The sequence below is a fragment of the Vombatus ursinus genome, unplaced genomic scaffold (assembly GCF_900497805.2).
Source record: "Vombatus ursinus unplaced genomic scaffold, bare-nosed wombat genome assembly UNPS02014620.1, whole genome shotgun sequence".
NCBI lineage: Eukaryota > Metazoa > Chordata > Mammalia > Diprotodontia > Vombatidae > Vombatus > Vombatus ursinus.
This window is the reverse complement of record NW_020954398.1, coordinates 140,681-161,236: the sequence shown is the minus strand read 5'-3', so window position 1 is coordinate 161,236 and position 20,556 is coordinate 140,681. Positions and strand designations below refer to the sequence as shown.

The 20,556-nt window shown below is 38.5% G+C and overlaps 1 protein-coding gene across 1 annotated transcript; it reads left to right on the top strand.

The window, feature by feature from the left end:
- Window positions 1–1,527: 1,527 nt before the first annotated feature.
- Window positions 1,528–19,123, top strand: LOC114042592 (cytochrome P450 2C19-like). The gene is made up of 9 exons (XM_027861273.1): window positions 1,528–1,896; window positions 3,768–3,930; window positions 6,537–6,686; window positions 8,808–8,968; window positions 9,600–9,776; window positions 11,494–11,635; window positions 12,324–12,511; window positions 16,456–16,597; window positions 17,845–19,123. Exons 1-9 carry the CDS (start codon window positions 1,717–1,719, stop codon window positions 18,024–18,026), a joined length of 1,485 nt encoding a protein of 494 aa, XP_027717074.1. The 5' UTR covers window positions 1,528–1,716; the 3' UTR covers window positions 18,027–19,123.
- The last annotated feature ends 1,433 nt before the right edge of the window (window positions 19,124–20,556 follow it).

The window sequence follows — 20,556 nt, the reverse complement described above, 5'->3', positions numbered from 1 at the left end:
TTGTGTGTGTATGTGTGTGTGTGTGTGTGTGTGCACAAAACCTTTTTAATATAATGCAATAAAATTACCCACTTTACATCCCATAATGCTCTTTAACTCTTATGTGGTCATAAATTCTTCCCTTAACCATAAATCTAACAGGTAAAGTATTCCATGGTCTCTTAATTTGCTTATGAGATCACCCTTTATGTCTAAATCATGTAGCCATTTTGACTTTATCTTGGTATATGGTATGAGATGTTGTTCTATATCTATGTTTGGCCAAATCACTTTCAAGTTTTCCCCGCAATTTTTGTGAAATTGTGAGTTCTTGTCCCAAAAACTTGGATCTTGGGGTTTGATAAACACTACATTACTATGGTCATTTACTTCTATGTATTATATATCTAGCCTATTCCACTGATCCACCATTCTATTTCTTAGTCAATATCAGATTATTTTGATGATTATCACTTTGTAATACAGTTGAGATCTAGTACTGCTAGGCTACCCTCCTTCACATTTTTTTCATTGATTCTCTTGATATTCTTGATCTTTTGTTCTACAAAATGAATTTTGTTGTTATATTTTCTACCTCTATAAAACACTTTTTGGTAGTTTGGTTGTATGGCACTGAATAAGTAAGTTAAGTTAGGTAGAAATTTCATTTTTATTATATTGGCGTGGCCTACTTGTGAGCAATTACTATTTCTCCAGTTATTTAGATCTGACTTTATTTGTATGAAAAGTGTTCATATAGTTCCTGGATTTGTCTTGGCAGGCAGACTCCCAAGTATTTTCAACTGTAAGCAGTAATTTTAAATGCAACTTCTCTTTTTATCTCTTCTTGCTGGACCTTGTTGGTAATATATATATGTATATATATATATTTATATATATAAATTGGTTATATATAAATGCTGATGATTTTATATCTTGCAATTTTGTTGAAGTTATTAATTATTTAAATTAATTTTTAGTTGATTTTCTAGAATTCTCTAAGTATATAATCATATCACCTGCCAAGACCGATAGTTTTGTTTCCTCATTGTCTATTCTAATTCCTTCAATTTATTTTTCTTTTCTTATTGCTATAACTAGCATTTCTAGTATAAGATTGAATAACAGTGATATCCTTGCTTTGCCCCTGATCTTATTGAAAAAATTTCTGATTTATACCCATTACAAATAATGCTTGCTGATGGTTTTAGACAGATATTATTTATAATTTTAAGGAAAGCTCATGGCATCCCCTCCCTGATGTCATGGTCCTCTTCAAGAATGAAGGACAAACAACAATGGGTCAATGAGGTTTTTAATGTTATAAAATGGCCCCAATCTTGGAACAGATTAAGAAACACTTTTTCAGCAGAGTGGTGAAGTACTATGGTATATGACATACACTGTCAAAGTCCTAGTATCATTGGTTTTGTTTAATGTTTGTTAAAGGTATTGATTGTAAGGGGAGGCAGGGCCGTATTGGGAAATAACTGGGGCATATAAGGAGCAAAGTGAACCAGTAAAACTCCAAATAACAAATTTAATGGCTACTGTTATGTTAAAATACACTCCTATAGAACAAGAGTAGGGTTCTGTTAAGCTTATTGGCAGGTCAAAGTCCACTGGAAGCTTAATCAGGATGCCAAGGAATTATTAGTTGATTGATCTCGTGTTTGCTGTCCTTCCCAGCTTTGGATTCTAAGCCTTCTATTGCATTAGAAGTAAGGAACAGTGTCAATGGATCCATCTGTGGTCATTGCTCTTGGCTTACTGCTCTGTATGTCATGTCTACTTCTCATTTCATCATGGAAAAAGGGCTTTGGAAAAGGAAAGCTTCCACCGGGTCCTGTTCCTCTTCCCATTATTGGCAATATGCTACAGGTGGGCCTTAAGAATATCCCAGAATCACTTTGCAAGGTAAGTAAGCATCTCTGTCTTCTGTTGGTTTCATTCCTGACTCTAGTAGCAGTCAGTTTGTTTTGGGAGGCTGTCTTCAAGCAGCTTATTCTAATAAGTAGAGCATGTAAGAGTAGGGAGGTAGGTACCTTGTAGGTTTTCTAGACTATGTTTTGATTCACTGTAGTGGCCATCAGGGCCCACTGCTTCATCATTAGCTGTGTACTATCAAGTTCCTGTAAGAATTGATGAAATCCATTCTGCAACAACTGCCATCCTCTGCTATCACTGCTCACATTGGCACTGCAAAGTTCTAGGAGAAAATGCCATCAGTTTCACCTAAAATGCTCATTGCCCACCATGGGAAGAAAGGTGGTATTTAATGTGCCTGATTATTTCTGTTGTCTGAGGAATGAATAGGTCCTACAAACAGGTGAGGACCTCCAGCATTTGTTGGATCAGAGTGGAGAATGTTTTCCTTGCACATTCCTTCAAAGGAGCCCTTAAGCAGCCTCTGTGTGCTGCCCCAGTCCTTGCATATAATCTTAAGTGTGCCTGATTGAAAGTAACCCTGGTCTCAAGAGGAACCAGCAAGTTCTGAACTCAGATCTGTAGATCTTAAAGCCTTTGAAAGTTAACTTGGGGTAGTAGAAAAGGCATTGAATTTCAAATTCAAGTCCAGATTCTGACAATTACTAGCTTTGTGCCTTGGGCAAGTCATGATGACCTCTCTGGATCTCAGTTTCCTATGTCTGTATGAGGACATTATGAATAAATGTCCTATCTGCCTCACAGGATTGTGAGAAATGATTGAGATTAATATGTGAAAACAAAATTGTGCTCTCATTTTTACCCGGTAGCCTGATAAATGAATAATTTTTTTAACCAAATCCTTCCCAGATATACCCTGATCTTTGGGGCCTCAGTGTCCTCATCTGTGAAATTATGATTGATTTAGAAGAGGAGTTCTTAATCTTGGGATCATGAACTCCCATTGGGTCTGTAGATATATTTCAGAAGTTCTGTGAGTTAGGGTGGGAAAAATTACATCTTTATCTTATTCTAATATAAGTGGTTTCCTTTATAATCCTATGTATTTCAATCTAAGAATATCATTCAGAGGAGTACATAGGTTTCACCAGACTATTAAAAGAGTTCATGACAAAAAAAGTGTTTAAATGATCTCTAAAGTCTATTCTAGATGTATACCTATGATCCAGTGATATTGGCTTATAGGATTTCTGTTGGAATGTGTACCCTTTTCTGCTCCAGGATTTCACTGACAGCATTTTACCCATTTCCAAATCTGCTATTCTCAAAGCTTTAGATTAATAATAATAATAATATTAATAGCATTTATATAGTGGTTTGCCAAATGTTTTATAAATATTATTGTATTATTCTCAAAAGAACCCTTAGAATTAGGTGTCATTATTATCCTAATTTTACAGATGAGGAAACTGAGGCAGACAGAGGTTAAGTGACTTGCCTGGGGTCACATAGCTATTAGGTACCTGAAACTGGATTTTGAGTAAAGTCTTCTTGATTCCAGGTCCAGTGCTATATCCACTATCACACCTAGCTATGAAATATAAGCTGAACCTCTCCAGAAGTTTGGGGATATTGCACTGAGGTCATACACTGTGCCTCATTAACCAGTCTTCTGTCTTCAAGCCCAAGGCACAGAATGAACTTTTAGCCTTTGAGCCATCTGTGGCTTGGTTTGGGTTCATGGGTTGTATCATCCTCTCTGTAATAAATGTCAGAAATATTTTGATAGAACTGATAGTGGATTGAGAACTTTTCCAATAAGGTCAACAATAGTAATGCCAGTAGTTTATCGCCTGATTCAGTGATGACCCTCTAAATACTGCCCACATCTCTTTTCACAGCTAGGAAAACAATATGGCCCAGTGTTCACTCTGCAATTTGGTGGTGAGCGTGTTGTCATGTTACATGGGTACAAGGCAGTGAAAGAAGCCCTGATTGATCATGGGGACAAGTTTGCTGACAGAGGACGTATTCCAATTATGGAAGTCACTAGGGATGGATTTGGTAAGTTTCTGTTTGTTGCAGAGCAAGAAGAGAAAGGAAAAAAAGAGAGAGAGAGAAGAAATAAGACAGAGAATAAAAAGAAAAAAGAAAGAGAGAGAAAGAAAGGAAGGAAGGAATCAAAGAAAGAAAGAGAATGATTGTGGGGTGAAAGAGTCCTGGAGGGAGAAGAGAGATCTCCTTCTCCCATCTTTCTAGCCTTTACAATTTGCTATAATCATTCAGCCCTCAGCTATGACTTTTACCTTCCAAGATCCATTACTCTAGTTCACTTTCCAGTTCGTTGGAATTTTCTCCTTGCTCTTCAGAGATCTAGTGCTCAGCTGCCTAGCACCTACATTAGTGTCCTCCTGGACGATGACCACAACTTGATGTCACCTGGGATTTCTAAGAACATGTCTTCTGGCAGTCTGACCAGGGTCTTTTCCATCTTCTCTATGAACATATCATGAGACATTGTCAGAGCATTTCTGAAATCTGAGTCTAGTCTGTCAAGGCATTGTCTAGATCTAGTAGTCTCATAATACTGTTAAAAAAAAGAAATCAGATTAGGCTAGCAAGACCTAGTCTTGATGAACCCATGCTGACTCTTAGTGACCACCCTTTCTAAATGTTCACTAATCAAGCTCTCTTAAGAGTGCCAAGAAAGTGAATAACTGAGACAAGAACCCACACTGTATAGGATATTGAGACTTTTGTCTTGCCATGTATCTCTTGTTGGGCATAGCAGAAGAGGGTGAGTGGCAGCCAATAGCTGTACAATGTTAGGAAATTTTGCACAAAATTGGTAAAATGAAGCTGGTGGTCAGGGATTTGCTACCTGCCACAGGTAACAGGCAAATCGAAATTACTTCATTCTGCAAGGATAATGATCATCCAAAATATTGAGCCTCTGAAGATCAAGCAAGGTGTTGTATAGCCAATGTGGATCAGAATCCACATGAAGGAAAAGTATCTACACTTTTTGAAATAGTCTTAAAAGTTATAATAATCTGGCAACTTCTGAAATAGGTCAGCTTGCTTAGCCTACTAGAGCTAAAATTAGGACAAAAATCCCTCTCTTGTGGCATTCTATCAGCTTCTGCCTGGCAAAAGTCTCTGATAATCTTTCTCATTATTGACTCCTGATAACCTGACTAGAAGGCAAACACATTCTCTGCTACAGCAAGTGTAGAACACTTGGAGTAGGGACATATGAGTAAATCAAGGTGGGAAATGAATGAATGAATTAACAACAACAACAACTATGACAAGAGCTAACAAATATAGTACCTACTATGTGCTAGGCATTGTGTTAAAGTGCTCTATAAACATTATCTCATTTGATCTTTGCAACCACTCGAGTAGGGGGGTGCTATTATTACTCTTCATTTTACAGATGATGAAACTGAGGCAAAAAGATGTTTAGTAATTAGTTTAGCTAGTAAGTATCTAAGGCTAGATTTGAGCTCAGATCTTTTGACTGCAGGCCAAATGTTCCCTTATGAAGGATCCTGAAGCAGAGGGTGATGAATTTGATCTTGATAAAGGTCCTATGAAAATAAGATTACAGGCAAAGTGTAGTTCTCAATGTAAGGGTAGTTAGGTGAAGTCTTCATCCTACGTCTGGAATCAGAGGATGATATCTGAAGGTAGGAAAGTGTGATATATTCAGAGAAAGAAGGATATGCCATGTTAAGCTTTAGTATGTGTGTTTCAATGTGTGTACCATAAAGGCGTGTGTACACCTTTTCCATTGCTCAAATTAACTACAATTCTTTGTATAATTGCTATATATTTTTTTGACTCAGCAATCATTTCCCCATAAACAACAATCCTGTATAGGATTGTTTCAGACTTACAGGAAAAGAAAAGCTAAGCAAAGCCACATGATTTGGAATTGCTACTGAGCTTATATAACTTTCTGTTCTTACTAAGTGTACCTCTTACTGTTCCGTCATTTCAGTCGTGTCCAACTCTCCGTGACCCAGTGTGGGGTTTTCTTGGCAAAGATACTGGAGTGGTTTTCTATTTTCTTCTCCAGGCCATTTTACAGATGAAGAATTGAGACAAACAGGGTTAAGTGATTTTCCCAGTACCATATAAATAGTAAGTGTCTGAGGCTGGATTTGAACTCATGAAGATGAGTTTTCCTGACTCTAGGTCTGATACTCTTTCCACTGTACCACCTAGTAACCCCCAAAAAGACAACACACAGAGACTCTCACCCTTTGGTACCTGTGTGAAGTGGGAAGACTAGGACTTCAGGACATCATAATCTTTTAGGTTCCTTTGGTAAAAAGATGCAGAGATATAGACTAACTTGCCCTATAACCATTCAGTTTCTTAAAAATATGTCTATCCTGGCCTCCCTCTTTGTGGCCACTTCATTACCAGTAGGGGAATGTGGGTATAGGGCCATCTGATGTATCTGTGACTGTGATGAAGGAAAATGATGTGTGGGATGGGACAGGAAACAGTATAGATAGAGGAGAAAGCAAAATGACACCCCATAACATTCTGTTCTTTTAGAACAAGGGGTGTGGGGTCAAGGGCCCAAGGACTTTTTGCCATGGACTTTCAGGAACTTTAGAGTCTAAGACTTTTCTTCTTCCTGCTCCCCTTTCTAGGCGTTATCATAAGTAATGGTGAGAGATGGAAGCAATTGCGCCGCTTCTCCCTCATGACCCTGAGGAATTTCGGGATGGGGAAGAGGAGCATTGAAGAGCGAGTCCAAGAAGTGGCAAAGTATCTTGTGGGGGAGTTAAAAAAAACAAAAGGTTGGTGTTTTTTTACTTTGTTACCACTGACCTTACACAAATCCGTCCTATCCCTTATAACTCATGAAGACTGAGATTGGTCCAAGGAATCTACTGTAGTCTGAAACCACCATGTTTGCACTTTTCAGCCCATCCTGGGGATATGCCCAGAGCCGTGTGGTCATTCCTAAAAGCTCTGAAGGGTCAAGACAGCTGAGAGAAGAGATGAGAGGCAGTGCAGCTCTGCTAATGAGTTCATGCTAATGTTGTGAGGAGGCAACATGGCGAGGAACATTTAGGGGAATACCTTACATGTTTTTATTCCTTTTCAGGTGGAGCAGAGCTCACAAGAACCTAGCAGCACCAGTTCTGTTACCTTTAGTCAACAATTCCAGGAGGAAAAGGCATTGCTTTAGCATCATTTTGGGGAGTCCAGGGATTTTCTGACTAACTGAAGGAATGCAAGCAGGGCTCAGAACATTTCTAGGAAGTCAATGAGCTGACTCAGCAGCATCTCTTGGAAGCTGTTTTCCCTTCATGCTTCCCCCTCCTTCTCCCCATCTAAGCTATCTAGCAGAGGGGTTATCCTTCTCCGAAATCTGAAACTTAGGGGGTCACAGGACACTGGAGGATGCTGATGTCATAAATTCTATGGAATAACTACTTTTTAAACCACAAAAGGCAAAACCTATGTGTAGTGTGTGTGTGTGTGTGTGTGTGTTGGGTGGTAGAAATTGGGCTGTAGTAGGATGCTATCAGTCATTGCTTGTAATTAGCTATGTGTGCTTTCCTACTCCAGAAAATTTCACCAGGAACAATATAGGAATAAACTGAGCACAGTATTTCCCCACTACTGTGGAATCTGGGACTTTTGCCACTCTTTTGTGTAGATATTGTCTCCCCCATTATAATGTAAGCTCTCTGAGGGCAGGGGCTGTTTCACTTTTGTCTGTGTACCATTGGTGCTTAGCACAGAGCCTAGTCAGAGCTTAGTGACTGCTGGCGGATTGATTGATTGATACTCTCTTCTCCCTCACCTCTATCATGCTGTTCCCCACTGGTTCTTCTTTGTGCCTGATTTTTGCTTCTCAATATTCTTTTGCTGGATCACTATCCAGCTTCAGTCCCCTGAGTGTGAATATCTCCAATAGTCTGTCCTTGGGCCTCTTTAATATAGCCACCACCTCAACCACAATCTTCCCTCTGACCCTGATGGAGGCAGCCCAGGACCTCCAAACCCAAGAGCCTGGGAAACAGCAATACCAATGTCCACAGTAGCTACCTTGTTGAGAAGGGGCCCATCTTTCTCATTACCACTAGCAACAACTGATGACCAGCTGCCACCAATAGGTAGATAAGTATGAGGGCCACAGGGGTGGCAGCAATCTCTAGACCACTGATTCTAGTCCAGTCCTCATAGCTCTCATCTGCGGAAGCAACTCCTGTGGAAAAGGGACTGGCCATTGACACCAGTTGCCAGCCAATTGCTATTCATAAGGCAGATGGGCCAGCCTGGCCAAATCAGTGAGGCACCTTGAGGGAGAGACGAGAGACCAGTCAAGGAAACCTAGACTCACCACCTTGACAATATCAATCCTTTGACAACCTAGAACCCTGAACCTAAGAGCATTTGGAATAGCCAAGCTTCCAGACCAGTGCCTGCATCCCTCATCCTGGGATAAGTGATTGAAATAAAATGAAATATAATTTAAAAATAGACATGAAGAAGTCTGAAAGTAAAAGTTGGTTAGAGTGAGGTGATGAATAAGAATTAAGAAATGGGAAGTGATGCTGTATGGTAGGAAAAGAACTGTATCTGGGTACCAGGAGAGAATTTGGGTTGAATTTAACTTTTTGATCCTTCCTATTTGTGGAACAAAAATCAGCTGATTTTCTAGAGCCTCATCAATCTCATCTATAAAATGGGAATTATCCTATTTGCACTTAGGATTCTCATATGGATGAAATCAGATGCTTCATAAAGGGTGGTTTATTTTCAACCTTGCTGCGCCAAATAAATGTCAGCTAGAATGTAAACTAGAGGGGAAAGGAGGACAGTCAGGTCCTACCTAAAGGCAGACAAATCTTCCTTTTGATCACAATGGCAGTATTAAAATCTTTCTTTCTCTCTTTCTCTTTTAGGATTACCATGTGACCCTATGTTCATCCTTGGGTGTGCTCCTTGCAATGTAATCTGCTCTATCATTTTCCAGAAATGTTTTGAATATAAAGACCAGAAATTTCTATATTTAATAAAGCTTTTAGATGAAAACATCAAGATCCTAAGTTCTCCATGGATAAAGGTGAGACCAGTGTTCTCTCTGTTTGGAGCTCAAAATATTTTTTAATTACTTCAAAGAAACTACTACAAGGAGCTAGGCTAGAGTTCATCATTCATTCCACCGGGACGTACAATAGTGCCATGCTGGAATGGGTTCCCATTTTCTTCTTCATTGATAGGGACTAGAGACTGAAAAGGTCACCCCTATGTGTTCTGATTTGAATGACATTATAAAGCCCCTCCAGAAGTACTTCACCCACTGGTCACAGGGACTGAGTGTTAAAATGCATGTTACTAGAGACAAATTTATTTTTCCCTTGTGCACCTGAGCTTGGATCGGGTTAGCAGATGAGTTAGTTGTCCCAATGGAAGGTGGTAGGCAGAGCTCTTAGAAGACCTCATAATGAGAAAGGATGAGAACTTTTCTGAAGGAAGTAAGAATTGAGGGTGAAGGCCAACATAGTCTCAGGCAACCAAGGAGGAGAACACTAATTTTTAGGGGGTTTGTATAGGAAATGATGAGAAAAGTCACTATTTTGCAAAGGGCATTTGTCCCACCCTTATTCAGCCCTCTTCTCAACATGATCCAAATTCTAGAGTAGAGAATTATTTTCTTTTTCTAATAAAGTATGGTATAAAATTCTTCTTTTTAGGTCTACAATTCTTATCCATCTCTAGTGCACTATCTCCCTGGATCTCATCGCAAGGCAATTAAAAATATTCGTTTACTACATGAATTTATTTTGGAAGAAGTGAAGGAACACCAAAGAACACTGGATCCCAGCAATCCTCAGGACTTCATCGACTGTTTCCTGATGAAAATGGAGCAGGTAGGGTGTGAGCAGTAGGTCTGAATCTCAGCTTGTAGGTGAAATGGCTTGTGTATTAGAGGCTGGCACTCACAATCACAAACATAGAGCAGTAAATAATCAAATTTTAATCATAATATGCCCAGAGCACTATATGAGGCAGAAAGAAGAATGAGAAGACAAGGTCCAAGTCCTAATGAAATTTCTAACCCAACAGACAGAAGGAAACCCATGTAAGCACAAGAATAATTATCAGGAATGTGTAAGGAAAGCCAAATAGATTATAAATTGAGGATTTAAGTGATCAAGGAATTTGGAATTAGCAAGAAATATAATATTTGGGGAGGGTTAACATAAGACTTCCTTCTGGAAGAGCTAGGTTTTGATCTGGGTCTTGAAGGAGGTCCTAGAGCTCGGCAGTGAGGACTGGGCAGAACATTTCAGGACTCTGCAAAGACAGTGGGGAATAGGGAACTTTAATCTGAGCAGCCTGATTGGAATGGAAGGGCTGCTGTGGTAAGTACTTGGGGGGAGCATGGTGGGTTTTACAGTCAAGGTGGTGGAGTTAGAGGCTCCTCACTTTCCAACCATTCCACAAACAACAAAGAGCAAAACAAAAAGAGAGAAAAATAGTTAAAAAGTTGCATAAAGAAAAAAATCCACCAAATCAGAAGCAAAACTAGAGCAAATCAATATCCTAATGTAATTCATATGGAGTAAATGAAGCCCTGAAAGTACCAGAGAAACATGGAGAAGGTAAAAGATATGCTAATGCAATGCTGAAGAATCAATGACCCACTTATAGCAACGAAGTGTACTCTGAGGTCACTACTTATGTTTTTCTTACCAGACAAACCAGAAAACACATTAATTCAAAAGTTTAATTTAGCAATGTGTCAGCATAACTGACCAGAAAAATCCTTCCTTCATCAACCTGTGCACATAAGGGTATATTCTCCCACTGATTCCTGCCCCATTGGTGGATGAGGGAATGTGAGAGAGGGCAAAGTTCAAGTCCCCTCTCTGACACAAAATGTCTATGTGATCTTGGGCAAGTCACTTAACCCTAGAGTGCCCTAGGGCTAGGAAGTTTTTCAGAGAAAGTGCAGACTTGCATTGGCAGACAGAATTTTTTTTGCCTGGAAATTCCCTGTGTCAATGAAATTGCAGGTGTAGTCTGTGTCTGTCTGTCTGTCTGTGTATCTCCCCACACTCCCCGTCCCGTGTCTTTCTTCTCTTTGTCTCTCTACCATATGTAATATCTGCAAGGGCCCAACTGCCTTGATAATTGCCAGCTTCTTGTTCCACTTTGGATTGTGTTGCTGAAATTTAATTTATTTATAGGGTCATAGATTTAGAACTGAAATGGATCTTGGAGGTATTTGACTCTAACCCCCTCATTTTACAGATGAGGAAACTGAAACATAAAAAGGTTAAATGACTTGCCCAAGGTCAAGATCAGAGCTGGTGGTGTGTTGGGGGCAGCTAAGGGTCACAGGGGATAGAGCTCTGGCCCTGAAGGTAAGAGGATCTGAGTTGAAATCTGGCCTCAGACACTTAACTAGCTGTGTGACCCTGGCCAACTCACTTAACCTTGACTGTCTCCCCACCAAAATTAAAAAAAAATATATCAGAACTGAGATTTAAGCCAAGGCCCTCTACTTCCAAAACCATTATGCTTTCCCTTGTACCTGCTGCCTCCCTTACTTTTCAATTAATGATACCAAATTATTCCTAGGAAAAGCAACAACCACAGTCTGAATTTACCATCGATAATTTGGTCCGTACTATAACTGATCTATTTGGTGCAGGAACAGAGACAACAAGCACCACCCTGAGATATGGACTCCTGATTCTCCTGAAATACCCTGAGATAGCAGGTGGGATAAAGGATAATAATACATACAATTTAATCCTCATGAGAGGGGGGTTCACGGTCCTTTTGAGACTTTCCTTGGAAACTTTTTTATTGTCATTTTAATGTATTTAAGTCATTACATGTTCAAGTTTACTTATTTCTCTTTCTCCACTACTTCCACCTTGCTTAGTTAAGTGGTATGTAATTGTGAGTTATTATTAGAGGTAGCCATATAGTGATATGAATGGAGACTAGAGCCCAGTGATAGAACTGGGAGGAACTAAATGATTGAGAAGCACCAGTTCCTGATAGCTTATTGATCCTGCCTGACCACAGGGGGAGCTGGTGCCTCTGGATTCCTGACCCTCATGCAGCCATGCAGGGAAGTACCTTGGGCATATGGTTGGTCACATGAAGTTGTAGAACAGGTCCAGACTGAGACACCTCCTCATTTCCTTAATCAAATGCTACTTGGCCTTTAGTTTTTTAAGGACACGACCTTTTCTTACGGGCATGGGACATAGGTGTCTTAAGGGATGCTCAGCTAGCTTAAGAGACTAAAATGGAATTTTCATCTCTCTATCTATTGAAATATGAGAGTCAAGCGTATTATTTACCAATGTAGCTCTTGGCGAAAAATCAGAGAAAATATGAGCAAAGGCAGTTTTTATCTCTACTTTTAAGATCAATTTTCATTTGTATTGTGACAGGAAAACTTCATGAAGAAATTGATCGTGTGATTGGCCGAGATCGAAGTCCCTGTATGGAGGACAGAAACAAGATGCCTTACACCAATGCTGTGATACACGAGATACAGCGTTACATTGACCTCCTTCCCAACAGCCTGCCCCATGCAGTGTCAGAAGATGTTCAATTTAGACAATATCTTATCCCCAAGGTCAGAAATGTTTTCACTCTAACACAAGATTTTATACTGTCATTGAAATCTAGAATCTTGGAGTTAGAAAGAACCTCAGGCCAACCCACATCCCTGCGAAGTGGTCACAGAATTTCAGAATTTGAAGGGATTTCGTGGTCATATTGTCCATTCCCAATCTGAAAAAGAATTCCACTTACAGTATGCTCACCTCACGGTCATCCAATCTTTGCTTAAAGACTTTCAATGAGGTGGAACCACTTTTTTTTTTGCTGTGAAATTCTATTGTAATCTTGGACAGCCCTAATTTGAGAGGATTTGTTTTGTCTTGTATTAAGCCTAAGTTTGCAATTTTGTAACTTTAATCTATTGCTCTTGGTTTTGTCTCCTAGAACAAAACAGAACAAAGTTACTCTCTCTTTCTAGGAAAAGTCCATAAAACACTTGCAATCAGCTATTATGTCTCCTGTTCTATTTTGTCTTCTGCTCTCTTGTCTAAATATCCCTCTTTCCTTCAACCCATCCTCACATGGCATGGACTTGTTATTCTTACCATCCTGGTTGCCTTCCCTTGAGTAGCCTCTAGCTCTTCAGTGTCCTCCTAAGATATGACTCATGGAAGGAATACAATCCTCATCTGTGAGCTGAGGAGACCACAGTACAGCAGTGCCTACTTCCAAGCTGTCTTTGAACCTTCAATAATTACCCTTCGTATAGGGTTAGCCATCAGTTTTCAATCCACCTAATTGTGTGATAGTCTAGTCTGTATATTTCCATCATTTTCAGAGGAAGAGCATGAAAATCTTTAACAAATGCTTTGTTAAAATTGAAGGAAACCCTATGTACAGCATTCGCCTGATCTACCAGTTTATTAATATACTCAAAAAAGGAAATAATGATTCCACTCCAGATCCTTGTGACCACTACCTCCTTATCTTGAGCCATTTCCTCATCCTTTCTTAACTAGATTAATGATCTCTTTAGAAATATGTTCTAGACTCTGAGTGCAGATTGAAGTGCACTTTTTTCACTTTATTTTTCTTGCTCAGGTGTCTAGGTGCTCCCTAATTTTCTCCTAACTTCCCTGGGGTATTCAATCCCTGTTAGCTGTATCTATTCACTTATTCTATCCTTTTCAGTTCAAAGATCATTCCCTTGGTCAGAAAAAAAACCAGAAGCAAAAGAAAACTTGAGAAGTTCTGTGTCTTTTCTTGTCACTTGTCATCCTTGTCCTTTAAGCCTCTGGGTTGTGGGTTTGTCCTTTGTTTAATCCTCCTCTTTTTCACAACATAGTTTTAAAAAATCTCTTCTTATTGCCCTTTGTTAGCCTCACCAGCCTCTGTGCATTTTGGGCTTTATCACTTCTGTCACTTTTATGGAACTGTGACATACTTCTTTTACTCATCCTTGTCCTTGAAGAATCTAAGTTGATTGGTGAATTCCCTATAATAATAATAACTATTTATAAAGTACTTTGGAGTTTGCTGTACATAGATGAGCTTATTTACTCTTTAAAACAATTCTGTGGAAATAAATGCTATTATTATCTCCATTTTATAAGTGAGGAAACTAAGTCTTAGAGAAACCACCTGGTTCATCTAGAGTCATGCAGTAAATGAATGTGTGAGTCAGGATTTGTACAAAGGTTTTCCTGACTTTAGGTCTAGCAGTCTTCTCACTGCACCACCTGGCTACCTTATCCACATTGGTATCTTTAGGGAATGTTCCTTTTTCTTCCATCACCAGAATTCTTTTTCTTTGTGTCTTGAGAAACTTAACTCTTGTATTTCTTGGTGATAATAATAATAGCTAGCATTAAGGTGTATGAAACAATTTACAAATATTATCCCTTTTCATCCTGATAACAATGCTGAAATGTAGGTGCCATTATCATTCTCATTTTACAAATAAGAAAACTGAGTCTGGGAGAGGGTAAGTGATTTGGCCAGGGTCACACAGCTAGTGAGTGTTTGAGGCCCCATCAGTTCCTTCTGACTCCAAGCACTGTACTCTCCCCATTGGGCCACTTAGTTGATCCTGTATAAACTCTAAGATGGACAGGTCACTATCCCAAACATTCCACTTATTACCATCCATAAATGTGCACAGAAAGTGTGTCAAGTGTGATTGCATATCCTGCAACACAGCATGATCCCTTCAGAGGAAGAATGTTGTGCCACAGGGGGTCTGCAGATCTCTATTCACATCTTTGTTATTCAAGTTCCTCTCAGATGGTGAGAGCTGGATCACTATAATTGCAGGGTGAAATTATCATTAAGAAAAGTCATAGAATTATGAACTGCTCTGGTTTTGACAGAAGGGAAACTCAAGAATCCGAATAGATAATTGAAGTCTTCTATCATTGCTATATCATGTCTAACCTCCAGAGCTTATAATTTGTTTTCTGTATTCCTTGTCTATTTCTTCTTTCTGTCCAAATGGTCTGTAGCATATTCTCATGGCAGTCAGTCTTGATGTTGCCTCCATTTCTCTTTACTTAGATGCTTCTCATCATTCTTCTTTCCTCTGCTTCATAAATAGCCTCACATGAGTGTATCTTCTTAATATATACTACCCCACTCTCTTTTTCCTATCCTATTTCTTTTGAATAAGTTATAGTCTTTCCAGGGCTTCAGTTTTGTTAAGCATCTCATCATACCAAGCCCTATTTATACCTTTGAAGTCAAATTTGCTTCCTTGTCTTAAAATCTCCAATCCATCTTCTTTTTTTAATAACACTTTAAGCATTAAAAAAAGTCTTTTGACTATATTTGTAAGAAATCAAAATAATCATCTTTCCATCCTTTGCTAGATGCATCCTTCCGATTCCTGATCAGGAGTTCCTCATGCCTATATTTTAATTAACATGTGGTCCAGAAATCCAAATCCCATTTTTAAATATCCTTTTATAAGATGTCCATTTCTGAAATCTGCCTGTCCCTTCTGAATCTTTTGTTTTGAGTAACAAGCATAATGAATATACCACCTGAGTTCCTGAAGTGTTTAGTTTTTTTTCCTTAATGTCAAAACCTTTAGAGATGCTTCCCAGATTCCTTATGGTAGTGTTATTTTTGCTCATGTGAATCACCAGATGTGGGTAGTAGTTGTCCCCTTTTTCAAGTTTTGTAAGGTTCTCCACTATCTCTTTGACATATGCTCTTAGAATATGGCAGAACTATCTATTTTTTTTTGTGAACCAATGGGGTTAAGTGACTTGCCCAGGGTCACACAGCTAATAAGTGTTATGTGTTTGAGGCTGAGTCCTCCTGACTCCAGGGCCAGTGCTCTTTCCACTGTGCCACCTAGCTTCCCCAGAGCTATCCATTTTAGTCTTTGTCAGCAAACAACTGTTTCAGTATCCTTCTACAGGGAGTCACCAACCATTATTCTTTTCTTCTTCCTGGATATCTTGCCAGATAACACCTGTGAACTTACTTCACCATTCTTTAGACTACAAACAAGTGCTTTTTCCTCAGAACATCTTGTTTTTTCATCTTCAAGAAGAGCTCCCAATTTGTTTATCAGCTCTTGCCTTATTATTCTGTCTGACATTATAGTATTCATCAGGTCACAATTAATTTCTGCCTCTTCAGATCATCTGGAATCTGCTGGATCTTATCCACGACTGGTGTACTTATTGTCCATCCAGGCAGCTCTTTCCTCTGTTGTTAGATCTAATGATCAAAAGTTATTTTACCAACTTTTTTCAGTCTGAAATCTGCCTCCTTGTGTATTTTGCTCATCAGTACTGGTTCTGCTCCTCAAGGGTCAAAATTCAGTTTCATCTTTCACAATAGTGTTGTAGATTTTCTAACTTACTATCAGCAAAGGTGTTTAAAAAGATTGACTCTTTCCATACCTAAAAATCAGGGGTTTGGACTAGGTAATAGTTCTAAGTTCTCTTTCAGCTCTAACATTCTATGGTTCTTATTTTCTAATTATTTATTTGTATCTGCTTATTTCAGGGAACCACCGTCATACCAGTACTATCTTCTGTTCTGTATGATGATGAAGAGTTCCTCAATCCAGACCAGTTTGACCCAGGTCACTTCCTGGATGAAAGTGGCAACTTTAAGAAGAGTGACTATTTCATGCCTTTTTCAGCAGGTAAGACATTCATCTAAATGAGTGCATCAAAGATTGATTGATAATTCAGAGGACCTCATTATCTGTGTGACCTTGGTCAAATTATTCCATTTCTCTGAGCATCAGTTACCTTATATGCCAAAAGATTGGGTTGGTCCAGGTGACCATTGTGGTCCTTCCAATTTCTAAATCCAGGGAGTAGGGTGGAGACATAGTACATCATTCTAATTCTCCTTAGGCCAAGGTCCATCAACTAAATCAGTTGGGTTTCAGGGTAGTTGTCCGAGCTTATTCCAAAAAAGAGGCAGAACTGAGATAGAAGTCACTCTGTTCTGCATCCAGACCCACAACTAAAGCCCCCTACACCCCACATATTTAAAACTATCTTCCCAGGCACCTTCAACCTGGAGCTACTTCTCAGATAAGGTCTTCTAGGCTTTTATGTTAGCATGGTATAATCTAGTAATTTATCAAGCCAAGGAAGGGGATTGGGTTATCTTAAGGTTCATTACTCAAGTACCATTATGGCTAAAGTCACTGAAGGTCTAATCTTAGAGTTTATGGTTTTATAGAAATGTGACTCCTGACTAGGACACATGAGTATGGAACCCCCTTCCCTAGTTATATGCATTTTAATGAGGATCTATTGGTACAGCATTATAACTGATGGTTTGTCCTTTCACCTTCATATCTTGGGGGAACTATTGGTTATTAGGTTGGTGATAGCCCATTCTGGCACTGGCAGACAAGAATGTTGGCAGGCAGCTAACTATCTTTGACATTGTGGTCTCCAATGCAATGCAGTGCTCAATTGGTTCTAATATTTGAGTTATAGCTAAGAGTGAGTAGTTAAGACAAATAGCTGGATGGCTGGATGGGGTAGACTCCAGAGGTGTTTTCTGTCCAGAATGGTGATAGGTGATTCCCAAACAGAACTTTGACCATTCTTCTGTCACCTTTTCCCATTGTAGTCACTGTGGGTAGCCACAAACTTATTCCTTGAGACTATAAATGAGTGATTGTTTCTGAATATAAATCCCAGAACTTGCTCTGGCTCAGGGGAAATTGATTGAGAAAGAGCATACAGGAGGGGTTTTTCCTCTATGTCTTGGCTCTTCAAAGGAGTCAAGGACCAGAGAGGAAAGGAATGCATACAGTCTTTTTACCTAATGCCACTGAGTGTTAGTGGGCTACCTGTAAGTCCAAAGAAGTGGCCTAGATGATTTAGAAGTTTACAAATATCAAATCTTTGTATTTGTCTCTTTCAGGAAAACGGATATGTGCTGGCGAGAGTCTGGCTCGAATGGAATTATTTCTGTTTTTTACTACCATCTTACAAAATTTTACCTTGAAATCTCCCATTGACTCAAAAGATATCGACACCACCCCAATTGCCAGTGGATTTATGAAAGTACCCCCCTCCTATGAGCTCTGCTTTCTACCTTCCTAAAACATGTGAAGGGCCACCTCTGGTTCCAGCTGCTCTAGAGTCTCCTCATGTTCTATGAATAAGATGTATTCATTCCATTGCCTGGTAATGAAAGCCCTGTATGATTTCAGCATAATCTAATACTCCCTTTGACTTTTACCAAAATCATCATTTAATTTTCCTCAACCTTCCCCAGAAATTCCCTGTTCCTGGAATATTTCTCCTTTTTTCTTCACTTCAAATCCACTGACTGAAATCTTACCCACCCTTCAAATCACAATTTAGATTCCATATCCCTGTGACCTCTTTAGTTCTTACAGTCTGTATTATTCAATTTAAGCCTGAATTACATAGGCATCTTATGTTGTATGTTCTTTCAGACATGTTTGTTGATCCTGTCTTGTATTCCTCACCAGATCTTAAGATTCTTTTTAGTAGGGCCTCTATCCTATACTTGTGTGTAACTACCCACCACCAATGGGTTAGAAGCCATTTTCTGCTCCTTAAAAGTTTAATGTTATATACTTCAACACATACATGTATCCTACTATGATGGCAACTTAACTGCTGACAATGTGTTGACAGTGAGGTGGCACCTTGGACAGGGTGTAAGACCTGGAATTATGAAGAACTGAGTTAAAATCCAGCCTTAGACTTTTACTGACTGTATGACCCTGGGAAAGTCACTTCACCTCTGTTTGCTTCAGTTCTTTTATCTATAAAATGGGGATAATCATAACATCTATCTCCCAAGGTTATTGTGAGAGGATCAAAGGAGTTGATAATTGTTAAGCATTTAGTACAGTGTCTGGCACATTATAAGTGCTATATAAATGTTACCAGAAATTATTATTATTACAACAACAGTAACTACTACTTCTATTATTTCTACTACTATTACTACTACCACTATTACTGCCATTACTACTGCATCTTTTACCTTCCTACTCTAATTAAAAAGTAGAAATAGAAACCAATATACTGTTCACCACCTAAAGGAGATCCTGGATGGAAAGCTTACAAGAATGTGATAGTCAAATTTCAAAACTCCCAGGTTAAAGAGATCATTTTATGAGCAATAAGAAAAAAAAATTTAGACATTGTAGAGATATGATCAGGATTTCACAAGATATAGCAGCTTCTACATTAAAAGACCATAGGTTTTGGAATATTATATTTCAAAGAGCAAAAGTGCTGGGATTGTGACCAAGAATTACATACCCAGAAAAGTTGAGTATAATTCTGAATGAAAAAAATGTATATTTTACTATACCCAAAAATACCATACTATACTATATGCTATTCACATTATACTATGTATTTGGATACTATAACCAAAAATTATATATTTGACTAACTGAAAGACTTTCAGGTGTTTGTGACAAAAAGAATAGAACTCAATGGAAAATGTGGTACAAAAGATCCAGAAGAAATACAAGAAAAATATTAAAGAGTAATTATAAGGGACTTATTAAGGTCAAACTGTTTACATCTTATATATGAAAATGCTATTAGTATTCTTAAAAGTGTCAACATTACTAGGGTAGTTTGAAATAAATGTGGGATCTGAGTTGTGTGTGATGGGATGATTCTAAAAATAAAATTGGGCAGGAAAAGGTAAAAAGGAACAATTATAGCAACAATGTGACATGAAAGCAAGAACTGATACAAGGAGAAGCAGATGGAGGTAGAGGACTGGTAATGTTGGAATCTTACTCTCTTCAGATCTTGGTTGAAGAGGAAACTACATCTGGCAGGATGGAGAAGTCTTCTGGACTTGTAGAGAGCTGAGAAGACTAGGAGACAGGTTTGGGGAGGAACTTTTAGAAGGGTGTGTAGATTAAGATTTAAGAGTGTGTGGGGGGGAAAGAGTGTAGGGGGAGAGGATAAGAAAGAGACTCTTAGAGGAGTGAGTAGAATAAAGAATAGAAGGGTAAGAGGAGAAGATAAGGTAACAGGGACATTTACAAATAATAATTATAACTTTGAATGTGAATGGGATGAATTCACCCATAAAATGGAAACAAATAGTAGAATAGATTAAAAGTCAAAATCCAATAATACGTTGTTTACATGAAACACATTTAAGAATGAGAGATACACACAGTGTTAAAATGGGAAGTTGGAGTAGCATTTATTATGCTTCAGCTGATGCAAAAAAGGCAGAGGTAGCAATCATGATCTCAGAAAAAGTTATGGCTAAAATAGATTCAATTAAAAGAGATAAACAGGGTAACTACATTTTGATAAAAATATTATAGATAATAAAGCAATATCAATACTGAACCTATATGCATCAAATGCTATAACATCCAAGTTTTTAAAAGAAAAGTTAAATGAATTACACACTGAAATAGATAGCAGTATTATAAGAATGGGAGATTTTAACTTTTCCCTCTCAGAACTGATAATCTAACCCAAAAATAAAGAAGAAAGAAGTCAAGGAAGTGAATAGAATTTTAGATAAACCAGATATGATAGATATCTGAAGTGACTTGAATGAAAAGAGAAAGAGATAAACCTTTTTCTCAGCAATTCATGGTATCTTTAC